Here is a 20,104-nt window from a genome sequence, read left to right as displayed (position 1 = left end):
CTATAAGCTGTGTCTAAAAGGAAAGATTTAGGCCTTTTTTTTTTTCTCTTTTTTTTTTTTTTTTTTTAAAGAAAAGCTGTTGTCTACATTTCATCATATCACTACTGACTATTATGAAAAGCAGACAAACTTTCAGATTCATTTCTTGGCAACAGTTTGATGTGATGACCTGCTGGAGAAGTTGCAAGCAGTAACTCTTTTGACCTTCTTGTGTGCATGATGTTCCACACACCGAACATTAGTTTGTAGATGTTTAATGGTTTTAAGGAGATCATTGTCTTGAAGACAACTGGGGAAGAATGCCCTCCAGACCTGTCTTCTTGGATTTGATAAACACATTTTCTCTCTTTTTTTTCGCTCCATCTCCCCCTCCCATTATTGTGTGTTGCACTGCAGTATTCAGTGGATTTTGCCTCAACCGGAGCAGCAGGTGTTTGCTGGGAGAAACGGTGACACATGGATGCGCCCTGTCAGACTACTCATTAGAGACTCTGCACCTCCTTTGTCTCCTCATTTAGAGGGGAGACAAGTGCACATACACACAAACACATGCACACGCGTTTACCAGTGCACAAAGCAGCAGGTGGCCACTATCAGCTGGACAAATCAAAGCAGGCAAAGTCAACACCAGCTCATCCGATGGATGTAGTCGCGAGAGAAGTAGAAAGTATTTCCAAGTATTTCTAGAGTTTATGAATTCTTCTTCTTTTGTTTGTGACAGAGTAAAGTGAATGTGCTGCTGATGAAAACAAAGCAAAAAGTGACAAGTAGGACTGTGACACAAACGTCAGGCATATAGAAAACTCTAGGGAAGACAAAGCATATGGTAGCTGCTACGCATGAGAGGGGTGTTAATTGATGAGAATTAGTTCACTGTGAGTACACACATAAGATATGCGGCAATGATACGTGCTGCATGTCTAATTCGTGTTACACCCTAAATGAGATGTCAGTTAGTATTAAATTCATGTGGCTTTTTGAGGGCCTTCTCCCCTTTATGTTATACCACGCCATCACTATCAGCCAATACTGATTAAAAACAAAGATGCCATTTTCTGTTGCTGCACCATTACATTGGTATTCTGCATTGTTTCAAACATTTTTAAGTGGAATTTGCCTTGACAAATTAGATATTTCTTAAAGCCTTGGGCACTTCATTTAAATTTGAAATGTAGTGCTGTGGGTTTAGTGCAGTGGTGACTACTGCTTGGTAGTTTAGGTACATTAACAGGGGCTTTAATCTATCCTCCTGGAAAAGTTAGCTTTTTTATCCATTTATAATTATTTCCTCCAGCAGTTGGATATGTTGTGTCTCAGAGTAGAGTCCCTGCTAATTTCCTGCCTCTGTATTAAACTCTTGGCGCAGCCAGAACAGAATAAAGCTTAAAGTCTTAACATCAGGTACTTGAAATTAGACTAGACAACTAGATTGAAGAGCATACAGTCACACTTGTGTCATTGTCTCACAGTGATGGAATTTCACAATAAAGTAGCATCAGATAGATGATGTGAGTTTTCATCAGTATAGTTTGAAAGAGATGAATGTGACACAATGTTCAATTACTATTGACAAAAGTAAAAAATAAAATTAAAAAAAAAAATGCTATAATGCACTTCTAAATACTTTAAAACAGTGTACTTAAGTCATTGACTGTTGCATGTCCAAAGTTAATGAACTCCAACAGGCAAATTAATAAACAAGAAAGGCCAAATCTGCTGCAGCAGATGCAGATATATCCAGACTATTAGTTGGTGAGGAGAAAGTGTCTAAAAATGCTGGATCACACACTTCCTCTCATGGAAACCTCGTACAGTCTTAGGTGAGAGCATCCCTGCCTTTAAATGTCCACATGTGTTATACAGCGGCTGAGAGGTAGAAGATGTAATACGACATATAAAACCAGCGGAGTGTTGATGAACTCTTATTACGTGCGTAATCACCGACGTTAATATGCACCAACTTCCCCCACCAATAACCATTTTCTGCTTTTCCCCTTGTGGCTCCAGTCTCATCTATCACAACATGGCTCCACTCCCTCTCTGTTTGTCGGCCATTTTAGAAATATTTCCTCCTCTTCCTCCCTGGTTGTCTCTTGCCCAGTTTTTGCAAAGCTCTGGTGCTGCACTGTTAATAAACACTGGAAAGAAGAAGAAAAAAACAAAAACAACACCAACTTCTTCTCTCCACCATCCACAATTCACACTTTCCCATCCTCTTTATTCCCTGCCTCCATACCCTGTTGTCTTTCTTCATCCTCTCTTCTTTTTTTTTCCCTCCTCCTCCGGCTCACAACCTCTTTATAGCCCTCCTTGCCATGCTGCGATAATTAGTCAGCGCTAAAATAATACAGCCTGAAGAAAACAACAAGAGCTGAGCAGAGGGCTTAGCTCCGCTGGGAGGGAAGGAGGAGAGGAGGAAGGAGGGAGGGAAGGAGGGGTGGTGCGAGCCAGAGAGAGTGAGATGGAGAGAGGAAGCGAGAGATGGGGAGGAGAGTTGTGTGTGTCAGCTGATTTCAAATGGCTACCAGCGGATTGTTAGATAATGAAAGTGTCAGGTAGCTGAGCGAGTGTTTGTGTGTGTGTGTGTGTGTGTGTGTGTGTGTGTGTGTGTGTGTGTGTGTGTGTGTGTGCGTGCAGAAGTCTGCATCTCTCCATTCCTTATCAGGCTGATTTTTCCTCGTGTATGACTAAGAGTGTGAGCGGCCCCCTTGCCGGGGATGTTGTTTGATGGCCTGTTGGCCCTGCAGTCATCACAGCCTCTGCTTTCCATCCTCTCTGACCTGAGCACACCAAGAAAGATTTGTAGGGCATGTAAAAACATAGACATGCTGGTGTGTGTGCGTGTGTGTGTGTGTGTGTGTATGTACTTGCAGATGCCAGTGTACAGGATTTCATAGGCAAGCATGGGGTACAGGATGAAAGCTCTTGCTGTGCGCTGCTGTGTCCATGTGTGATTGTGCATATGTGAATAGTGCAATTAACAGATTAGATAAACAACAGAAAATTGGACTATTTGCTGGATTTCATGCTCAGATATTATTTCAATAAAATTAAACTGTGAAACTTATGTTGTTACCAAAAATCAACTGATGGATTTGTACCATAGGTAGTGAGGTTTGTGTGCAGAAAAACTGTCAGAATTCTTTGTTTCCTTGTGTATATTTAGCTAAATGCTCCACAGAGCTACATCTACATGCATCAGTATCCAGACATATACAGCCTTCATGTATGCGTGTTTATGATCCATGGAGGACAGACACAGGGTTGAGAGCAGTTCACTGTGGTTTCATTATGATATGCTAATTACACCCAATGCCCGTCATCTCTCGTTTACCACTCGGCTCATTGGAGCCAAGCCAAGTCCTCACTCCTCTGTTACAGTTCAAACGTGAAATCGCTCAGTGTATGGGGCGTTTTTTTTTTTTTTTTTTTTTTTTTAGGCTAGAACTCAAAATACTGTTGAGGCAAAGTTCCTCTGACAGGGAGATCTGAGGAATTTCCTTTGTTAATGTTGAGAGGTGGTGGTTATACTGACAGCATAGCCAACACAAAGTTTGTCAGTTCACCGTAGTTTGAATGCGACGCAACCGCAGGCAACTGAGGGGCAACTGAAACTGTGGTGGCTCGGCAAATTACCATTTCAAAGGGGAGTGACAGGCACCGCCAGTGTAGTAGTAGTAGTAGTGCTCCTGCTAAACATGACTTCATGACCGAGATATACTCTGCTAACAACACATGTTTAGTAACCAGAATGAGGGCTTTCTTTCACATACATAAATAAAATTTGGATTATCAAATCCCTGATTGTCAGACTTCCTGCTGAAATCCTAGAGTCCAAGACTTTTCCCTTAGATGCTGCTTTGAGTCATTCTCATTTTTAACACAGAACATCATATTTATCATGCACTCAGCTTCATTTGACATTAAATTACAACCTGCAGATTTTCAAGCAAGTATGTAGCAGAGGAGAATACACAAATGCTTAAGATTGTATAACGACTCATAAGGAGAAAAATGTAAAATCTGTGATGCATAAAGTCTGATTTATTTTTCTTTGGGGTGAAATTTCTTTTATTTGCTTTTTGGGGATATTCTGCAGTTTGTGTTTCCACCTCCCATCTTTTTTCCAGCTATTAAAGTGTTATTGTCATGTCATAACGCCCCTTTTCTTCCTGTGTTTTGCAGCTGGGACAACTTACATCTTCGGGCGAGGCGGAGCCCTCATCACATATACCTGGCCACCCAATGACCGGCCGAGCACACGGGCAGACCGGCTGGCAGTGGGCTTCAGCACGCAGCTGAAGGAGGCTATTCTGGTCAGGGTGGAGAGTGCCAAGGGACTGGGAGACTACCTGGAGCTGCACATAGTAAGATACTGCCTTGGGGATCGTGATGGGGGATGAAATTATACAGGGATGGTAGAATACCACTGGGTACATTCAGTGAGATGAATCATTGAATTTCCTGGCCAGGGAACGTGGAGCGACAAAAAAGTGGGGTGCAGGGAGTAGAACGAGAAATGGGAGATGAACCGGAGGTCATTGATGCAAAATAAGTACAATGAAAGGACAGAGGCACTTTGTTTTTGTGCAGTACTGCAGTTTAAAGAATGAAACTCTACACAAGATGACACTGTACATCTATGTTGGCATGGAATGGCATATTGTAGGCTGGTAAAAATACAATATAATATGTATGTAGGATTCCAGGTGCATTGCAGGGTTTAAAGGATCATTTAGATTTATGTTGTTACTTGGATTTTTGTTGTTGTTGTGTTGGTTATAATTTCTGTTGTTTACACCTGTTGCAATGCGCTTCTAAATCTCAGGAATTAAGTCAGCAAATATATTGTGATCTGAATGATATCCAAAACTAAAAAAAAAATGTGGTTGTAATGAGTGGGAATAATCCTTTAAGGTTGGACTTTTGAGGTTTTAAAAGTGCTGAGGAATACGAAGGCATTGCTCTGCTGTTTTGCATATTTAAACCTGGACAGCCGACTGGTCTAAATGTCGAGGAATTTAGATTTTTGGTGTGTAGCACTTGCCAGGGTCACTGAGAGGAATCAGTGTGTGCAGTGTCCAGAAAATGACTAATCATGCTGCAGCATTTCTTTTTGTCCCGTCAAACTAGTTATTACCCTCATTTCTGCTTTTATCGCTTTCATATGTTAGGCTTAAAGGTCATTTAAACCCACCTCTAATGATAACTTTAAATAGCAATTAAGGGACAGCAGGCATTTAAAAATGCATTTGCACAGGCGCTAATCGTCTCGTTGACCCCTGTGCTTCCTCTAGCCAATATTACATTCAAGGCTCATAGTCATGTTGATGGAGTGGTTTCTGTTAATTGCCCACAGGGACCACACCTGTAACTCTGATCCACACAACATGTTGCTGGAGTCGCACAACAAAACACAGTGTCCAGTCTAATATCGCAATGCCCTGCACTTCCTTTACACTCACTTAAAGTACTCAGTGATAAGACACCATCATTGTTATCTACACTTATCTACACTCTGCCATCTGCGCAAGTGGGTGTATGTGTGTGAGATCACACCACTCCAACATCCCCGTGACCCCAATTTGTTGGGGCCGCCCGTGCCTGCGAGCGACAGGAACATGGTTGACCCCGGGTCACTTCTCATCCAGTGCTCCGTAAACTGAGTGACAGAGGGAGGGATGATGGGAAAGAGAGAGGGGTAGGTGAAAGAGTATAGAGGGAGCAGAGATGGTGAACACACCAAGTGGGTCAAGGCCAATTTGAATGCTCGAAACATCAGCGGTAAATAATGATAATGACTGTAATTATGAAAGATTACAATTGTAAATGCAACAGACACAACAAATGATGATGGGGTTGGAGTGGGGATGCAGCAAAGTTCATCTGCGGCAACTTTGAACTCTAAAGGGTCATTTTCTGTAACTTGTAGTAATATTTCTGCAGCTTTTTAATATTCAAAAGGTTGTTAGGAGAGAGTTACAAACTAATTAAACAGTGTGCCATAGAAATATCAATAGAAAACCATAGATCAACACCTATGTATCTTACCATACAGAAGTCTTTAGTTTTTTTGCCCAGGTTTTCTGCATTCACTCAAAAACTGGAAATAAATAGAATTTACTTGTGGTGTGTGCAGCATTGAAAATGTATTTGACAAATTACAATTAATTACTAAGTTCTCATCATAACCATCAGGCCTCACTGTAAACACTGGAACTCTTCTAACCTGAAAGAGGTGTTTTTTGTTGAAGCTTTTGACTGTATGTTCTGAGGATTATTTAGGCTAACACAACACTGTTCCTGTAATGACAGGCTGCTGTTGAATTTTTGAATATAATCTTTTAAGCTATAAGCCCAGCAACAAAATTCGATTTGCCTCCTTTATATTTGGGTGTGGCAATACATCTCGGATGCACATATCTGAACACTTTGGGGAATACAAATGTATCCTTATAGTCACACGCAGCTAGAGGTCGGTGAGGTAAAGTCTTTTTTTTTCTTTTTGCAATTTCGTTGAACTGATCCTTTAACTTGGATTCAACTTTGTGCAGAGTTTTAAGTGAACCATGGTGCATTTGTTTTTTATTCTAACCTGAAGGAATGACTCCTCACTGTTTATCTCAGCCCGCTCATGATCCCTCATCAGTCATTCTTTTGCTTGCTCTTCTCTCAAGTGCATATTCTCTATCTAACTTCTGTGTCTTTCATTTACTCCCTCATTCCCTCATGTCTGGCCCATTCATTCTCACTTTCTCTCCCTCACACACACACATCAGTGGCTCCGACACACCAGCCCGGCGCCTCTGCTCCCATTGCAATTACATTTCATTTGCTGCCGTTCCTCCCGAGTCGCTCCCCTAAATGACTCTGTTCAGCCCGTGGTGGGTGTTTTGGTCCTGTTAATTATGCCTGTCTCTCTTTGAGGGGAGAGGTACAGGCAAATTAAACCAGAGAACCTACGAGCCGTTGCCCCATATCATCCCACCTGATGGGGGCCTCACGGACCCAATCAAAGTACAAAATAGCTCTGGAAAATAGCTTCAAACGGTGATGGTGGCCTCCAGGTGCAATACCTGGGCCCTTATTCGTTGGCTTTGACTAGTGGTTAAAAAATAGCATTTCACTTTTCATTTCAGGTTGACTTGTTCCATTAACTCTAATGGGATTATACAAATCCTAATCCCAAATGACATATCTGAGCATTGATATGCACAGTCCTACAAATATGCATTGTTTTGTTGTTGTTGGATTTCTGAGGTTTGAGATCATCAATTACTCATGAAGCAATTAATTCATGGTAATGTTAAGATAATGGCTTTTCCAAATCTGTATCATTAAATCAGCGGTCCAGAGACTTAGATCGCAACCATTTCTTGTTACTACAAGAAATGACACAACACTGATGGATGTAGTCTCTGCCTTAGTAGAAATACTGGCACTGGTGGGCACAGCTGATAATAGCATGCCACCAGGATGTGATAGAACATTATTCCTTATCTCACACAAACCACCCGTCTCTTTTTATACCCTTCTTCCTCTACCAGGTCTTCTTCTCTTTCATGCCACTCCCCTCCTTTCCATTTGTGTCCATTTACCTGACAGAGGGCCTGACATCACTCACTACATCTTCCTGACATTCTTTCATCAGGTCCTGGGGTAGGAGATGTAAAGTCAGGGCTGTGGGATAATGTGCTTAAACTAAATCGGCTGACTGCGACTGCTTTAAAAAAAGGACATAACATGTCCTCATAAGACCTTGTTTCTTGCATCTCCCTAATTATTTACTGAGGGTGTGTCTGAAAGTGCGGCAAAGTTGGCGAGTAGGCTCTGAAATACATTATCTGGAAAATGCCATAGGAATGAGTCATTGCTGAGCAGACCAAGCATGACTGTGCATATTGCTGTTGCAGTGCAGTATTGCATATGTCTATAAAGATTCTCTGTCATCTGGGTCAGAGAAGTAGTGGTAAACAGAAAACATCTGGATTAGTTTTCGAGTCCTCAGACTTCATCAGTTCTACTGACTGGTGTGGAGTTCCTCTGTATTTAATCACCCAGGGAAGTTAAATACCATATAACTCCCCAAGAGTCAGTGAAACTAATTAAGCCCCTTATGAATGGCAAAAGAATTTCAAGAATTCTCAGTAATTCCAGTCACCTTTCACTCACTGCGCTCAGAATGTCAGTATGTCGTTGCTAAATTTGGAAGCTCCCAAAGGTTGCATCGTTTGTACTAGCAACTGTTTTTGTGATAGGTTGTTGGTATTATATGTCACATTGGTCTAGCCGCTGTGAGATATTAATGTCTATCCTGTCTAGTTCATCATATTTTCATTCAATAGACATTGCTGTTGTGCTGAAATGACAAGCAAGACCTCACAGCTTCAGTTTTCTTTGCTGGGATTATAGTGTGGAAACCCTGTTCACATTAACCTTGGGTGGACCAATGAGCCACCAGTTGAGGTGTCTAAGTGTTATGATGATGAAGTCAAGTGTTTTTCTTTCCAAATGTAGCTGTATCTGTGGTAGAGCACATATGATGATTCAATCACAAAACGTTAACAACTTCTCCAGTAGTTTTAAAATGAACCCGAGATCTACGCCCATTTGGATGCAAAAACTGGAAAGGATTCTTTATGGCGAGTAGCCAGACCGATAAATTCATGTAGTGATTTTGGTATTTGGTGCTATTCCCAGATTTTTTTTCACCATCAGTCAGAATTTAATTTATTGCCAAATGAGTTTTCACACAGTGGAAATTTGTATTGTTATAGTGGTGCATAACAATCAAAAAAGAAAGAGGGAAAAAAAAAAAAAGGAAAGCGCCATGTTCGATGTGATTAGTTCACAGATGTACAGTATAAAATGATAGAGCCCATATTAATGTGTTGTGTAGACCTCAAGACCTTGTTCATGGACCTTAGTCAGGTGTCATCACATAACCCGAGTAAAGGAACTCAGTTAAGACATAACTTCCAGTTATATACACACACTTGACGAGATATTTTCTTCATTTGCCTGTTTACCAGTTGTTTGCTGTTACAGTTTTATTCCGGAGTTCTGTGAACACTAAAATGACGGTCCAAGGCTCTTTGGTAAAGCAACGACAGCGGAGCAAATTCCACCAGCTGTCAGTTGGTGGGCCTTGAATGTAGAGTATTCACCACAGATGTGTGTCTCTGAGGGGAAGAATAAATCTCCACATTCAAGTGGATATAAAGTTTTTATGAGTTTAGTACAAGTGGAATCAGCAGTGTAAGTAAAATGTACGACAAAAATTACATTGATTCATTATTTGGATATTTCACTTTCAATGAAATAGCCTGTGGTTTCACTTCCCAAAACATGGACTAAATTGGAAAACAGACAACTTTTACTTCTTAAATGACAATTCCATTTCCTTTGACTTAGTAGACAGGATGTCCCCCAGTAGTTATGATGTCTTTCACAGGATGTTACTTCTACAGAGGTTTAATTTTTTTTTTTAAATAAAAACGGGTCATTTGGGAGTACAGGACATCATTTTTGCCAATCTTCATGACATTTCCACCATCAGGGCCGGGGGTGTTAGATTCAGGGAATGAAGGCTACTGACAGATATGGAAGCGGGCTGATAGCTAAATCTCCCATCTGTGGCTGCTGGAAAAGGTAGATGTCCTTGCAAGACCTTGGAAGCCAGTCAGAGAAATAAACAGGTTAGAGTTTAGATTTTTTTTTTTTTTTTTAAAGAGATTGGTATTACTTTTTTGTTTCTGCCAATCACCACTTTAAAACAATATGTCATCAACATCACTTTAAATTTGCAAATAGTCTCGTGCCTTTACTTTATGGCACAACATACAGTTATGCCAGTTCATAACTGTTTTTAGGTTAGGAGAATGGAATTCACTTGCTACACCAAAACCCTGGCCAATGTGTTAGAATTTAAACTATATAGTCTTGTGTAGCTTGTTCAGTACATCTAATTATATCTGCCTGTGGTTTATAGTTACACTTCAGCAGTTGTAATCAAATTGACATACTTGCAGAACAGATTTTTAAGCAGGTGATTCAGTTTTTCAGTCGGTCCATCAGTCAGTTTGAGGGTTGTATGGATTCACACTCCTCCTGTCTTAGTTTTACCAGACTGAGAGTGAAAGCTTCTGTTGGCAGTCATCTGTGATTCCCCACAGTCATTTATCAGTGCAAACAAAGTACTCGATTCTATTGTTTTGTGCTGACTTGACAGTCTGAGTTTGTCTATTTTTTTTTTCCTGCACAAAAACATTGGCAATTTGAAAACTGGGCATTTGAGAAGTGTTGCCTTTCATTCCAGCTTGGCTAGAAAACCGTCTGCTTGTCCAGCTCGGTGCTACGCCATCCATGCTATCTGGCTCAGGTGACTGCACTGCAGGCAGCCCACCCAACCAGTGTGTTAAACAACTGAGGAAAAACAAATTTAAGAGGCTGTCAGAAAGTGCTTGCTGAATATAACAGAGGATATGGCTTGTCTAGAGGGGCTGCACTGAGCTTTAACATTCTGACTCACCAGAAATTAATAGAAATGACCATGCAGGTTGAGAGGTAATATTCCTTGCTTAAGACTGTTAAAATTTGGAGTCCTTTTTTTGTAGCTGTTTCCACTTAAGGCAATAAATGCAGTGGCAAATTAGGGTTATTTGTTATGCACAGAGAGATGAGTCCTTAATGAAGAAAGGAGCAAATATTAGAGCCATTCTCTTCATGAGCTACTCATAAACTTTCTAAATGGCCAGACAGATGGCTGAATAAAGTTGTAGCAGTTTAGATGCACCTTTCAAACTTACTTACGCATTTTTTTTTTATATTTTTTTTTTAGAGATGTCTGTTTGTGTTTATTGCCGCTCTCGTGTCGCTGTCATTACATTTACAGCTGGCAAGTTGTTGCGCTAACTGCTCTGTGGGAAGTGTCTCATCTGCAGTTATGGGCCGGTGCACAGTGCACAGCGTGCCTCCCCAAGTACCTTCATCACTGGCTGTCCGGGGCCGGGCTCGTAGCATTAAATAAGGGCTGCCTCTGATTACCCGTTAGGGAGCCATCGTTCACCACAACTGTCTACTTTGAGCTAAGGCAGAGAGGGAGGAAGTTGCGGGTGGGATAGCACCAGAGACATGGCAATATTTCCTCCTCTTGACCCCACCCTTACCCCTCTCCCAGCATGTGACAAATGCTGACTGAGAAAGGAATAAAGCAGAACAGCACAACCGGGCCTTTGGGTTTCTGTACACAGGCATTTGTGGCCAATACACGTGTGGATCTGACTTCATTAGCTTCACCGTGATCTGTTATTCCTCTCACTGCTGGCTAATGAGAGGAACAGTCTTTTACCGCCACATTGGCTTTTTGTTTTTCGCTTTTACTTTCTGAAGACCACAGGTTATCTGTCAAGGGTTTTAAACCAGCAACTGTTTAATTATGGGTTGAAAAATATGATCTGACAGGCGACAGCAGCCGGGGATAAGATGAGTGGCGAGGAGAACAGGGTGGATGGAGAGCTTTCGGAGTGCAGTGGGGAGCTAAGAGATGCTGGCGTCAGATGAAGGCAGATGGTGATGCGGATAAAACTGTCAGGGAGAGGCAGAAGCTTTTATCCTCCACTCCCCACCCCCAGTAACACACACACACACACACACACACACACACACTTATAGCCACACACAGAATGCCTTTACTCCTAACTAGCTGTCGGTCGCACACAGAGTCACTACCTGCTCTCAGGTTCCAGCTAGAGTTACACACAGGTACATTTGCAAGGACACCTTGACAAGTATGATTAGACCTCGTACACACGTTAATACACGCATTATTCCAATGTTCTTGGCTAGCCCTACACACTCTCCCCCGCACATTGTAATTTTCTTATTTATAACTCCCTCCCCTCCCATCCCCCATAATTCCTCCTTTTAAACAGGTGTCAGATCCGTAACTTTCTCTCCATCTTGTCAAGGGGGTAAAAAAGCCAAACATGTGGGCAGGGGTGGAGGGATGAACCGTGGAGAGCGATTGAGGAAGAAAGGGAGGCATTGCTTTTGATGAATGCAACTGCCTCGCAAAGGGGAGCGTGGGCCGCCGTCAGTAATGAGATTGGGTCCTGGTGAGTTTGGCAGGGTCTCCTTCCTCAACCGGTGGTAGCCTGACAGCATATCGATTAATCCTTCCCTTCTGCATCACTAATTAATTGTCCCCGTGAGCGGAGGTGAGGCATGGCATGAGTTGAAGGGAGGTAGGGCCAGATTCTACCTTAGAAATCTCATAATGGGTGGCCAATTTTGGATTGGGAAGGGGATTATGATCTTCCTATAAAGAAGATTGGAACATTTCAAGTCCAACATTTATCTATACATTTGACTGGTGATGCTGGTAATGGGCAGCATGGCTTTAAATGCTGCTTGAGAGTTCTGATTCAGATCAGTCTGTCTAAAATGTTAAATGTCTTTAAATGACGCTCTGCAGATCCCAGCAGTAACTCAATACTGCTGAAGTGAACAGTGCTATGTGGCTTTTTTAATTTGTCAGATCTAAATGTAAATTACCTGATCTTTTATTTTCTTAAATGCACAACACAAATTAAAGTGGACATCTACTCTGAATCAGATACTGTTGTAAAGTCCTGGGTGACTCTACTGGACTGAAACATCTCCAGTTTGGCCACACCCCAAACGGTAATATGAGAACACACAGAGCTGTTTTGCCTTTGACAACTGATGAAAAAGCACTGGTGCTGACATCACTGAATGATATGTGGTTAGAGGCGTGATGTGATTAGAAAACTACGCGGAGAGGAGCAGCTGCTGTAATAGTGTTGATTTACTCTTGAAAAAGATGTACTCAGGAAACACGGATGAAATTACATCGATCTTAAAAGTAGATCTCACCAGCTGATCTGCAACCATGCTGCAAGCTAAGAGGACATCGATATGGTTTACTACACTTTAGCCTAAGTGAGTCCACAAAAAGAAAGCAATACATTACAGTGGAGTAAATTGGCAGATGCTTCCCTCCAAAGTGACTTACAAATTGTAGGCAATTTGGGGTTTAGTGCCTTGTTAAAGGACACTTGACATGTGAACAGGAACTTGGGCTCAAATCCAACGAACATTATCGGAAAATTTCAACCCAGAGCATTTTGGTAGATCACTTTAATAATTCTCATATAACTTTACTCTGACAAAGTAGTTGGTAAAAACAGGTTAGCAGTAGCCCTTTGTCAATTACTGTTTTTTTTTACTTTGTCTTTAACAATTAAAACACACCTGTATTATTGGAACCAACTAATGATAAGTCCATAAAAACATAACAGTTTTGCTAACAAGGTGCCCTCAATTATCTTCACTGCCAATAGGTCACTGTACTTGTAGCTCACGCTGGCTATGTATCCTGTGAGAGCAAAGTAGAAGATGTGTTTTCCCGATCAATAAGCTATTACGGTCCAGGAGTAGGCCTGTCTGTATGGTTCCAGTCCTGCCTTTAATGATTACCTGGGAAGGCAAAACTACCCTGTTTCCATTCTATATTGTCCGTCTGCCAACTTCCATTCTTCCTCTTGTCTACCCTTTGTCTTCTGTCTGCATACTTCAAGTGTACACGCAGTAAGTATGACTGCTCGGCATCGGTGCGATCTAAGATGATGCATGTGTTTTATTTTGATCAGTTTCCCACACAAATTATGTCATCAGCAGTGTGATACATTGCACTGACACTTTCGTCTTTATTGCTCATGTCGTATTATTTAAGAGGGAAGCATTTCACGTTTGTTGTGCGTGTGTTTAATCTTGAAGGGTAGAATATAACTCATTAAGTCAGACGTGGAAGGGGTCAAAATACAACTGTATGAATCAAATGAAACCTAAAGAAAATGTGCAGCTGGGCCCCATTGTCCCACTGCTCTATGAAAGAGTTGTAAGACGGACAGACAGACAGGCAGGTAGATAGATACACAGACAGACAGACAGACAGATAGATAGATAGATAGATAGATAGATAGATAGATAGATAGATAGATTTTATTGATCCCGCAAGGGGAAATTGTTTCGCTACAGCAGCACAGGTTACAAACATACAGACTAAAAGCAATCAAATTTACAGAATACAAATAGACGTAGTAAAATATATAATATAAAAATGTACAGCGCTGTAATACAATTACATCATATTGTCAATGATGGAGAGCAGATTTGGCCAAAGGTAAACTATTGTGCATGGGATGAGGAGGAAGATGGAAAGAAAAGGGGAGGGCAGAGAGAAAGTTAAGAAGATGTAAGAAGATAAAGAGAAATAAAAGGGAGAAAAGTCAATTGTTTAAGTCTACTTTGTGTTTTAGACATCCCTCAGGATGCACTTTAGCCAGGCCTCCCCACACTCTCTGCAATAAGCAGCAGGTCAGACAGGACGACCCATTTATTCAACACAACACATCCTGACGTTCCTCATTACAAATGATGCCTTTATTTGCATTCTGATTCATCTACACCTACTGCTGCTGCTCCTTCCGCAGCAATTAAATATTCTCTGTGACTAATACACTCATTTTCTGTTGGAATGCTCAGGTGTCTTTACTATTCTGAATGGTCTCATTAAAACTTTTCTCTTTCATGATTAACTCATAATGCTGACACATGCATGAATTTTTAGAGTGGGTGCGACAACCTGAAACCAACAACACTTTCCTACATTGTATGCAGACTCCCAATTTTCATAATTAACACCTTCCCTCAGCTTCTGCATTTGTCTTATAATTTTGTACTTATAATCATTGAAAGCTGTTAGCGTTTTATCCAACACTTTGTGGACTTTGGCTGACCCTCATGTCTTCTTTCCTCTTTGATTCATCGCCACGTCCTTATTACATCCTTGCCCTTTCCATGAAAGTTTGACGATTGACTTTCTGTACTGTTGGAATAAATCGTATGTCTTCTACTGATTGTAAAATCACTGAGTCAATGCCCCCTCTTAATATCTCAATCGACCAGCAAATGAGCATCCTACATCACATTTGGCCCACTTTCCGAGAGAAAAAATAATCTATAGCTTATTGCCTAAACAGGGTTTGTTGTGTTGTTGTGAGGAGAATCAGCCAAGCCCGACTTTTCTGTAGAGTCCAAAAACCTGCTTTGAACTTTTTCCACTCCTATCTTACAATGTTGGTCAGCTTAAGGCCCAAACACTGTTACCGAACCATCTCTCACATTTATCTCAGTGTACTTGTTGACTATCTTTGGTAGGCTGTTTCTTTGGTAGAACGAGAAATGGACTTATAAGACTGAGGGGAGAAAAAAGCAGAAGCTCCAGGGGTAGAGAGAGAAAGATGGACTGAGAACGTATCTGAGGCTGCGAGAGGCAAAAAAAGATGTTTACATCTGCTCATCCATGCAGAGCGCACATGTCTATGTTTCCAAGCCCCTCGGTGATGTACTCAAGGCAGAAATGATGAATGCATCTTTTCTCTCTTGCCACTCTCAACTTCGCAAACCCATCGACCATTCTGCTGTTGACGGACCAGGAAAAAAAAACTCTTCATTATTCAGTGCTCTTGTTGTTTTGAAAATGAACGCCATTAAGAATGAATGTGAGGAGCCTTCTGCATAAATTTGTTCCGAATTGAGAGGGAGGCTCTTAAAAAGCAACCAGTGTAGAGCAAAGATAAGAAGAACACTTTTTAAAACTGTAACTGCTTTTGAGGAGTAAAAAAGCTTTTAATAAATGCCAGTGTTCTGCAGTGTTACATTCCACACAACGTCCCCCTCCCGAGGATGAAAAAGAGCCAGCTGGTGGGGCCAGGAACACGGCAGTGCCTGCCATGATGCGTCTACAGTTTACTGAGTGTGTCGCAGCTTTAGGTCACTGTCAGTGTATATGCAACGACTGCTGTTTCATGCTTTTTGCGGGCGTGTTGGTAGTTGATGTGCACAGTTAACAGGCCGAGCATATTGAGTTCACTCACTGTAACTTCAGCAGTTGGCAATTGATTTTGCTTGCCTGAAGAGGGGTGATTAAAATGTGGACAAAGAGAGAGAGGGAGCTGGAAAAGAACAGTGCAAATTTAACACTCTGTTTTATGCAATTGAGATCATATTTTTGATCATTTTTGCCATCATTTCTGTGTTAAGATGACACTATTCTGATAAACATAGTTGCTGTGATCTGGGAGGATGCTGACATTACTATAACTGTGTAACATGGTACAAGGGTTGATAAAAAAAAAAAAAAGTTCAGTGACTTTCTTGTGAACAGAGCAGCCCAGTCGTGCACAAAGCAGAGGAAAGCAATAACTGTCTCGAGTAGTTACTCCAATCTTCATCAGCACCTGTGTTCCACATGTTTTCGTGAGCACTGGCATGTGCGCGTTTGTGATTTTGGGGAACACAAAGAAGTCGCAGGGAGACAAATCCGGTGAGTAGGGGTGGTGGGGAGCTGCGATTGTGTTGTTGCGGGTAAATTTGCACTTTTCCAACCCACTGTGGTTGGACAACTCAAACACCATTACACCAAAGTTCAGATCTTTTTAGGCGAAAGTCACTGTTGCTGATAGTCTGATCTCGGGGATCAATTCATGGTGAGGAGACCAATGAATGTCAAAGAAAACCTCCTTTCACTCCTGATCTGACGCACCTTCCTCCGTATTAGACAGTTATAATCTGCCTCTCTTTAAACCCAACTCCCACAAATGGCAAATTTGGCTGGGCTCAAGTCGGTGGTGAAAGCAGCATTGGTAAAAAAAACAAAACATGTGCAATGCAGACGCTGATGTTGATCAAGTGACGTAATTTGGACTACTTACTCATGAAAGTTATTGCCTCCCCCTGCTCCATGCACATTAGTGTGCTGCATTCCATTCATGCACAACAGCAACAATCTCAGTTTTTTTAATCACACCTTGTAGAGGTCTATTGTGTCACTCCACAGCACTTTTTTAATCCTCAACCTGCCAACCTTTTCTGAAAGCTTCCAAGTCATAAACATTGGACGGATTTATACCAGCCATTCCATGAACAGAAAAACTGTGCACAACCACATTGATAATAGTAGGTCTAAACCGATTCAGTAATTTAATCTATTAACTGTTATGAAGGATTAAATGGACAGTTTGGGTCATAATGGTACCATTTTGTTTTATTTTGGGTTTTTTCTTCCAAATACGTTTGACTGTGTTTGTTTAGTCTGTCTGATTACTCATCACACTTCCCTCAGTGGATAAGTTTGTGGTGATTTCATTGTTTTCCCAAATCTCAACAATTTACCTGGTGATTCCAGAAACACTTTTACTCGTACAAATATTTGCCAAAGAAAGAAAATAGTCATCATAATGGAATTTCCCTGAAAGGGCAAAAGTGAAGATGTCCTCCTATCCTTCACATTTAGCCCAATCACCCTCTTCCCTCTTTTCAATTTCCTCGTCTTTATGGGTCGAGGAGTAATTCACCAGTAATCCATCCTTACTGATACGGGTGACTGAGGTCTTAGCTCACTAAGCAGTCGACTGTCCCGTCTTTCTCTCTCCTTCCCCGAGAGATGAAATCCCGTTGTCAGACTGCCGATAACTGAAGCACGATGGGCCCCCGGGGTCGGTGCAAACATGTCGTAGACACCATCCTATGGATGTTCACTGCTGAATCTTTCATGCGCTATCACCTGGACGATAAGGAGCAAATAGGATTCGCTCACTGCAGCTGCTGTATTGCTTTGGTAAATCTGCTGTAAAGACCATTTTTTTGGTTGGATTTGAACAGAAGGCAGCATTCAGGGTTGAGACAGGGGGAAATAGAGAGTTAAAAAAAGGAAGGATATAAAGAGCACGGTGTATTATGTTGAGCAGCAAATACAGTATGTACAAACAGATGTGTGTAGTTATGTTGCTGGTGCATAATGATTTCTATACCAAAATCTCTTCTGTTTGGATTTTCACATATAAGATCGTATTTTCACTTTGTCCACCTGTCAGTTAGCAAGATAGTATGTATTCATTGACCATATCTTCTTTGGTATATTTTCTGTCTGTTTTGTGAAAATTGCTTGTGAATTTGATCAGAGATGATACAGAAGGAACAGAAAAAACAATATACTGTAGCTGTCATTCACTTTGATTCATTCGGCTACCTTCTTTGTCTCACTCTTTTTCCTAGGAGGGGGGGTCAGTTGGAGGGAAACACGCAAGGAGCTAAAACTGCAAATGGCTTTAATAAGCAAACCAGAAAAAGGCTTTTGTTTCCTTAAGCTCACATTCACAAGACCTGCGAATTGAAACCTGAAGAGGAAAGAGATCATTTCTTTTGTGATACATTTAGCAGATGTGAAGGAAAAAATCCCCCCAAAAAACAAAACAAAAAACTGTGTCAGACTGAGAAAATTCAGAGAAGTCAGAAATCAAGACAATTCTCAGGCTTGTTTATGCTCACTGAGCAGCACTGTGTCACATGTTCCCTTTCTTATATTTAGAGGAAGTAAAGCCGCAGGGGAGAAATCTTTAATAAGTGATTGAAGGATTGGTGCCATCATATTGCTTCTGCACAATTTAGGAGGAGAAGGAAGTTCATCATTCATTTATTAGCTCTTGCCGTTGGGACTTAGGTGTACCACTGTTTCTTAGGTTTATCTGATCGGGTTTGAGACAATCAGATGTCAAAATCAGTCATTTAGTAGCAACTGCTAGTGTTGTCATCAAGACCACGTCAACCGACACCAAGTCATGACCACGATCCAAAGACTTTCAGGTGTTGACACCAAGTCAAGACCAAGACGAAGGCAGGGTGAGACAGAGTCGAGACCAGAACCAGACCGGTGCGAGTCCTACACATCAGGACACACTTATGATAAAATGTTGGACATGCAAACCATAGGCACTCCTCAAATTGATCTGAAAGATCCACCTACCTAAAAACACCAAAAGGAAAGAAATGAGGATTCCCCTTCATTTTGTTTACACAAATATGTGTGCGTATGGCAGGCATATCTCGCTATGTGGCAAATAGCAGGCAAGCAACTAAATTAGTAATCGTGCTTCCTTTCTAAGTGCCTATAAAAGTTTTAACATGACCTCAGCCATCTCATTAAGCGTTGCATTGCAGAATTTACATACTGATGTGTGTTTTCTTTTGGGTGCTGTTATGCAGATTAACTCTTTGTGGCTTAGGTTGCCAAATCTCATTGCAGAAGATTTATACAACCACAGTTTTGCCATCTGTCTTCTGTATTCTCTTTCTTGGAATGTGTGTGAAGGAAAGCAGTGACAGCTTTCAGCAGTGGAAAACAAATTCAATAGGAAATGGTTGCATTTTGAACCACGAAGGTTTCCGTCCAATAACAGTGATGTCCACAAATAAATATGATGCTCAGGCAATGTAGTGATATTTCCACAGCTGTGGTCTTGACCGGTCTTAACCTTTTAAAAACACACCTATTTGTTAGGCCTCTGCTCAAAAATTGCATCCCCATAATAAAAAGAGTATATCTCTGCAACCACAATACAAAATTATAAAAATTAATTATTTGTAATAATAAAGGGAACACTTGTGAGATTTGTTCAGATGTGTAAATATCAGTATATATGTGCATATTTTAATAATAATTTTGCTAAGTCTTCTCCCTGGCCCCCAATTGGAGGCCTCTAGGGCTTAAAAGGTTCAACTAAGACATGTCAAAGTAAAATTGCAGTGAATTCCAAGACAACACCTTCAAAATATGTTGACCAAGACCAATCTCAAGTACTACAACACATGCAAGCCTTATTGTGTGAGTTTGTTGACAGATACATTCAGAAAAGCAAAAGTAGGCTTGTGCAAGTAAAGCATGAGCTTATACTAGCTTGAAGGAGGCACTGTGGCTTAGTTGGTCAGAGTGCCTGAGTTCAAATCCCAGCAGCGCCTGAACAATCAAACTCTTCATTTCCCTGCTATAGGATCAATAAACTCTTTATCTTATTAGAAAACCAGAAGTCACCAAATAGACATTGTTCAATTTGGTTGCATCATATTTCTAAAACTTTATTTTGGCAAACACAATTGATAGCTGCAGCCGGTAGGTTGTGGTTATTCCTGTCACTCTGATTATTTTATTATATCGCAGGGTTTTTTCTTCCACTCCCCCTTT

General features: G+C 41.1%; 1 protein-coding gene across 4 annotated transcripts in view; it reads left to right on the top strand.

Moving 5' to 3' along the window:
* The window catches only part of nrxn2b (neurexin 2b), a 658,484-nt gene that overhangs the window by 547,137 nt on the left and 91,243 nt on the right, over nucleotides 1-20,104 (top strand). For all 4 annotated transcript variants that reach the window (XM_069159139.1, XM_069159138.1, XM_069159137.1 and 1 more), the window contains one exon: nucleotides 4,186-4,367. In XM_069159139.1, the coding sequence (XP_069015240.1) occupies nucleotides 4,186-4,367 (182 nt within the window). The remainder of the gene's footprint in view (nucleotides 1-4,185; nucleotides 4,368-20,104) is intronic.

This window comes from Embiotoca jacksoni, unplaced genomic scaffold (assembly GCF_022577435.1).
Source record: "Embiotoca jacksoni isolate LCO1_2020_lvr unplaced genomic scaffold, fEmbJac1.0.p SCAF_24, whole genome shotgun sequence".
Lineage (NCBI taxonomy): Eukaryota > Metazoa > Chordata > Actinopteri > Embiotocidae > Embiotoca > Embiotoca jacksoni.
The sequence above is the reverse complement of the archived record's forward strand: the minus strand, read 5'-3'. Positions and strand labels throughout refer to the sequence as shown.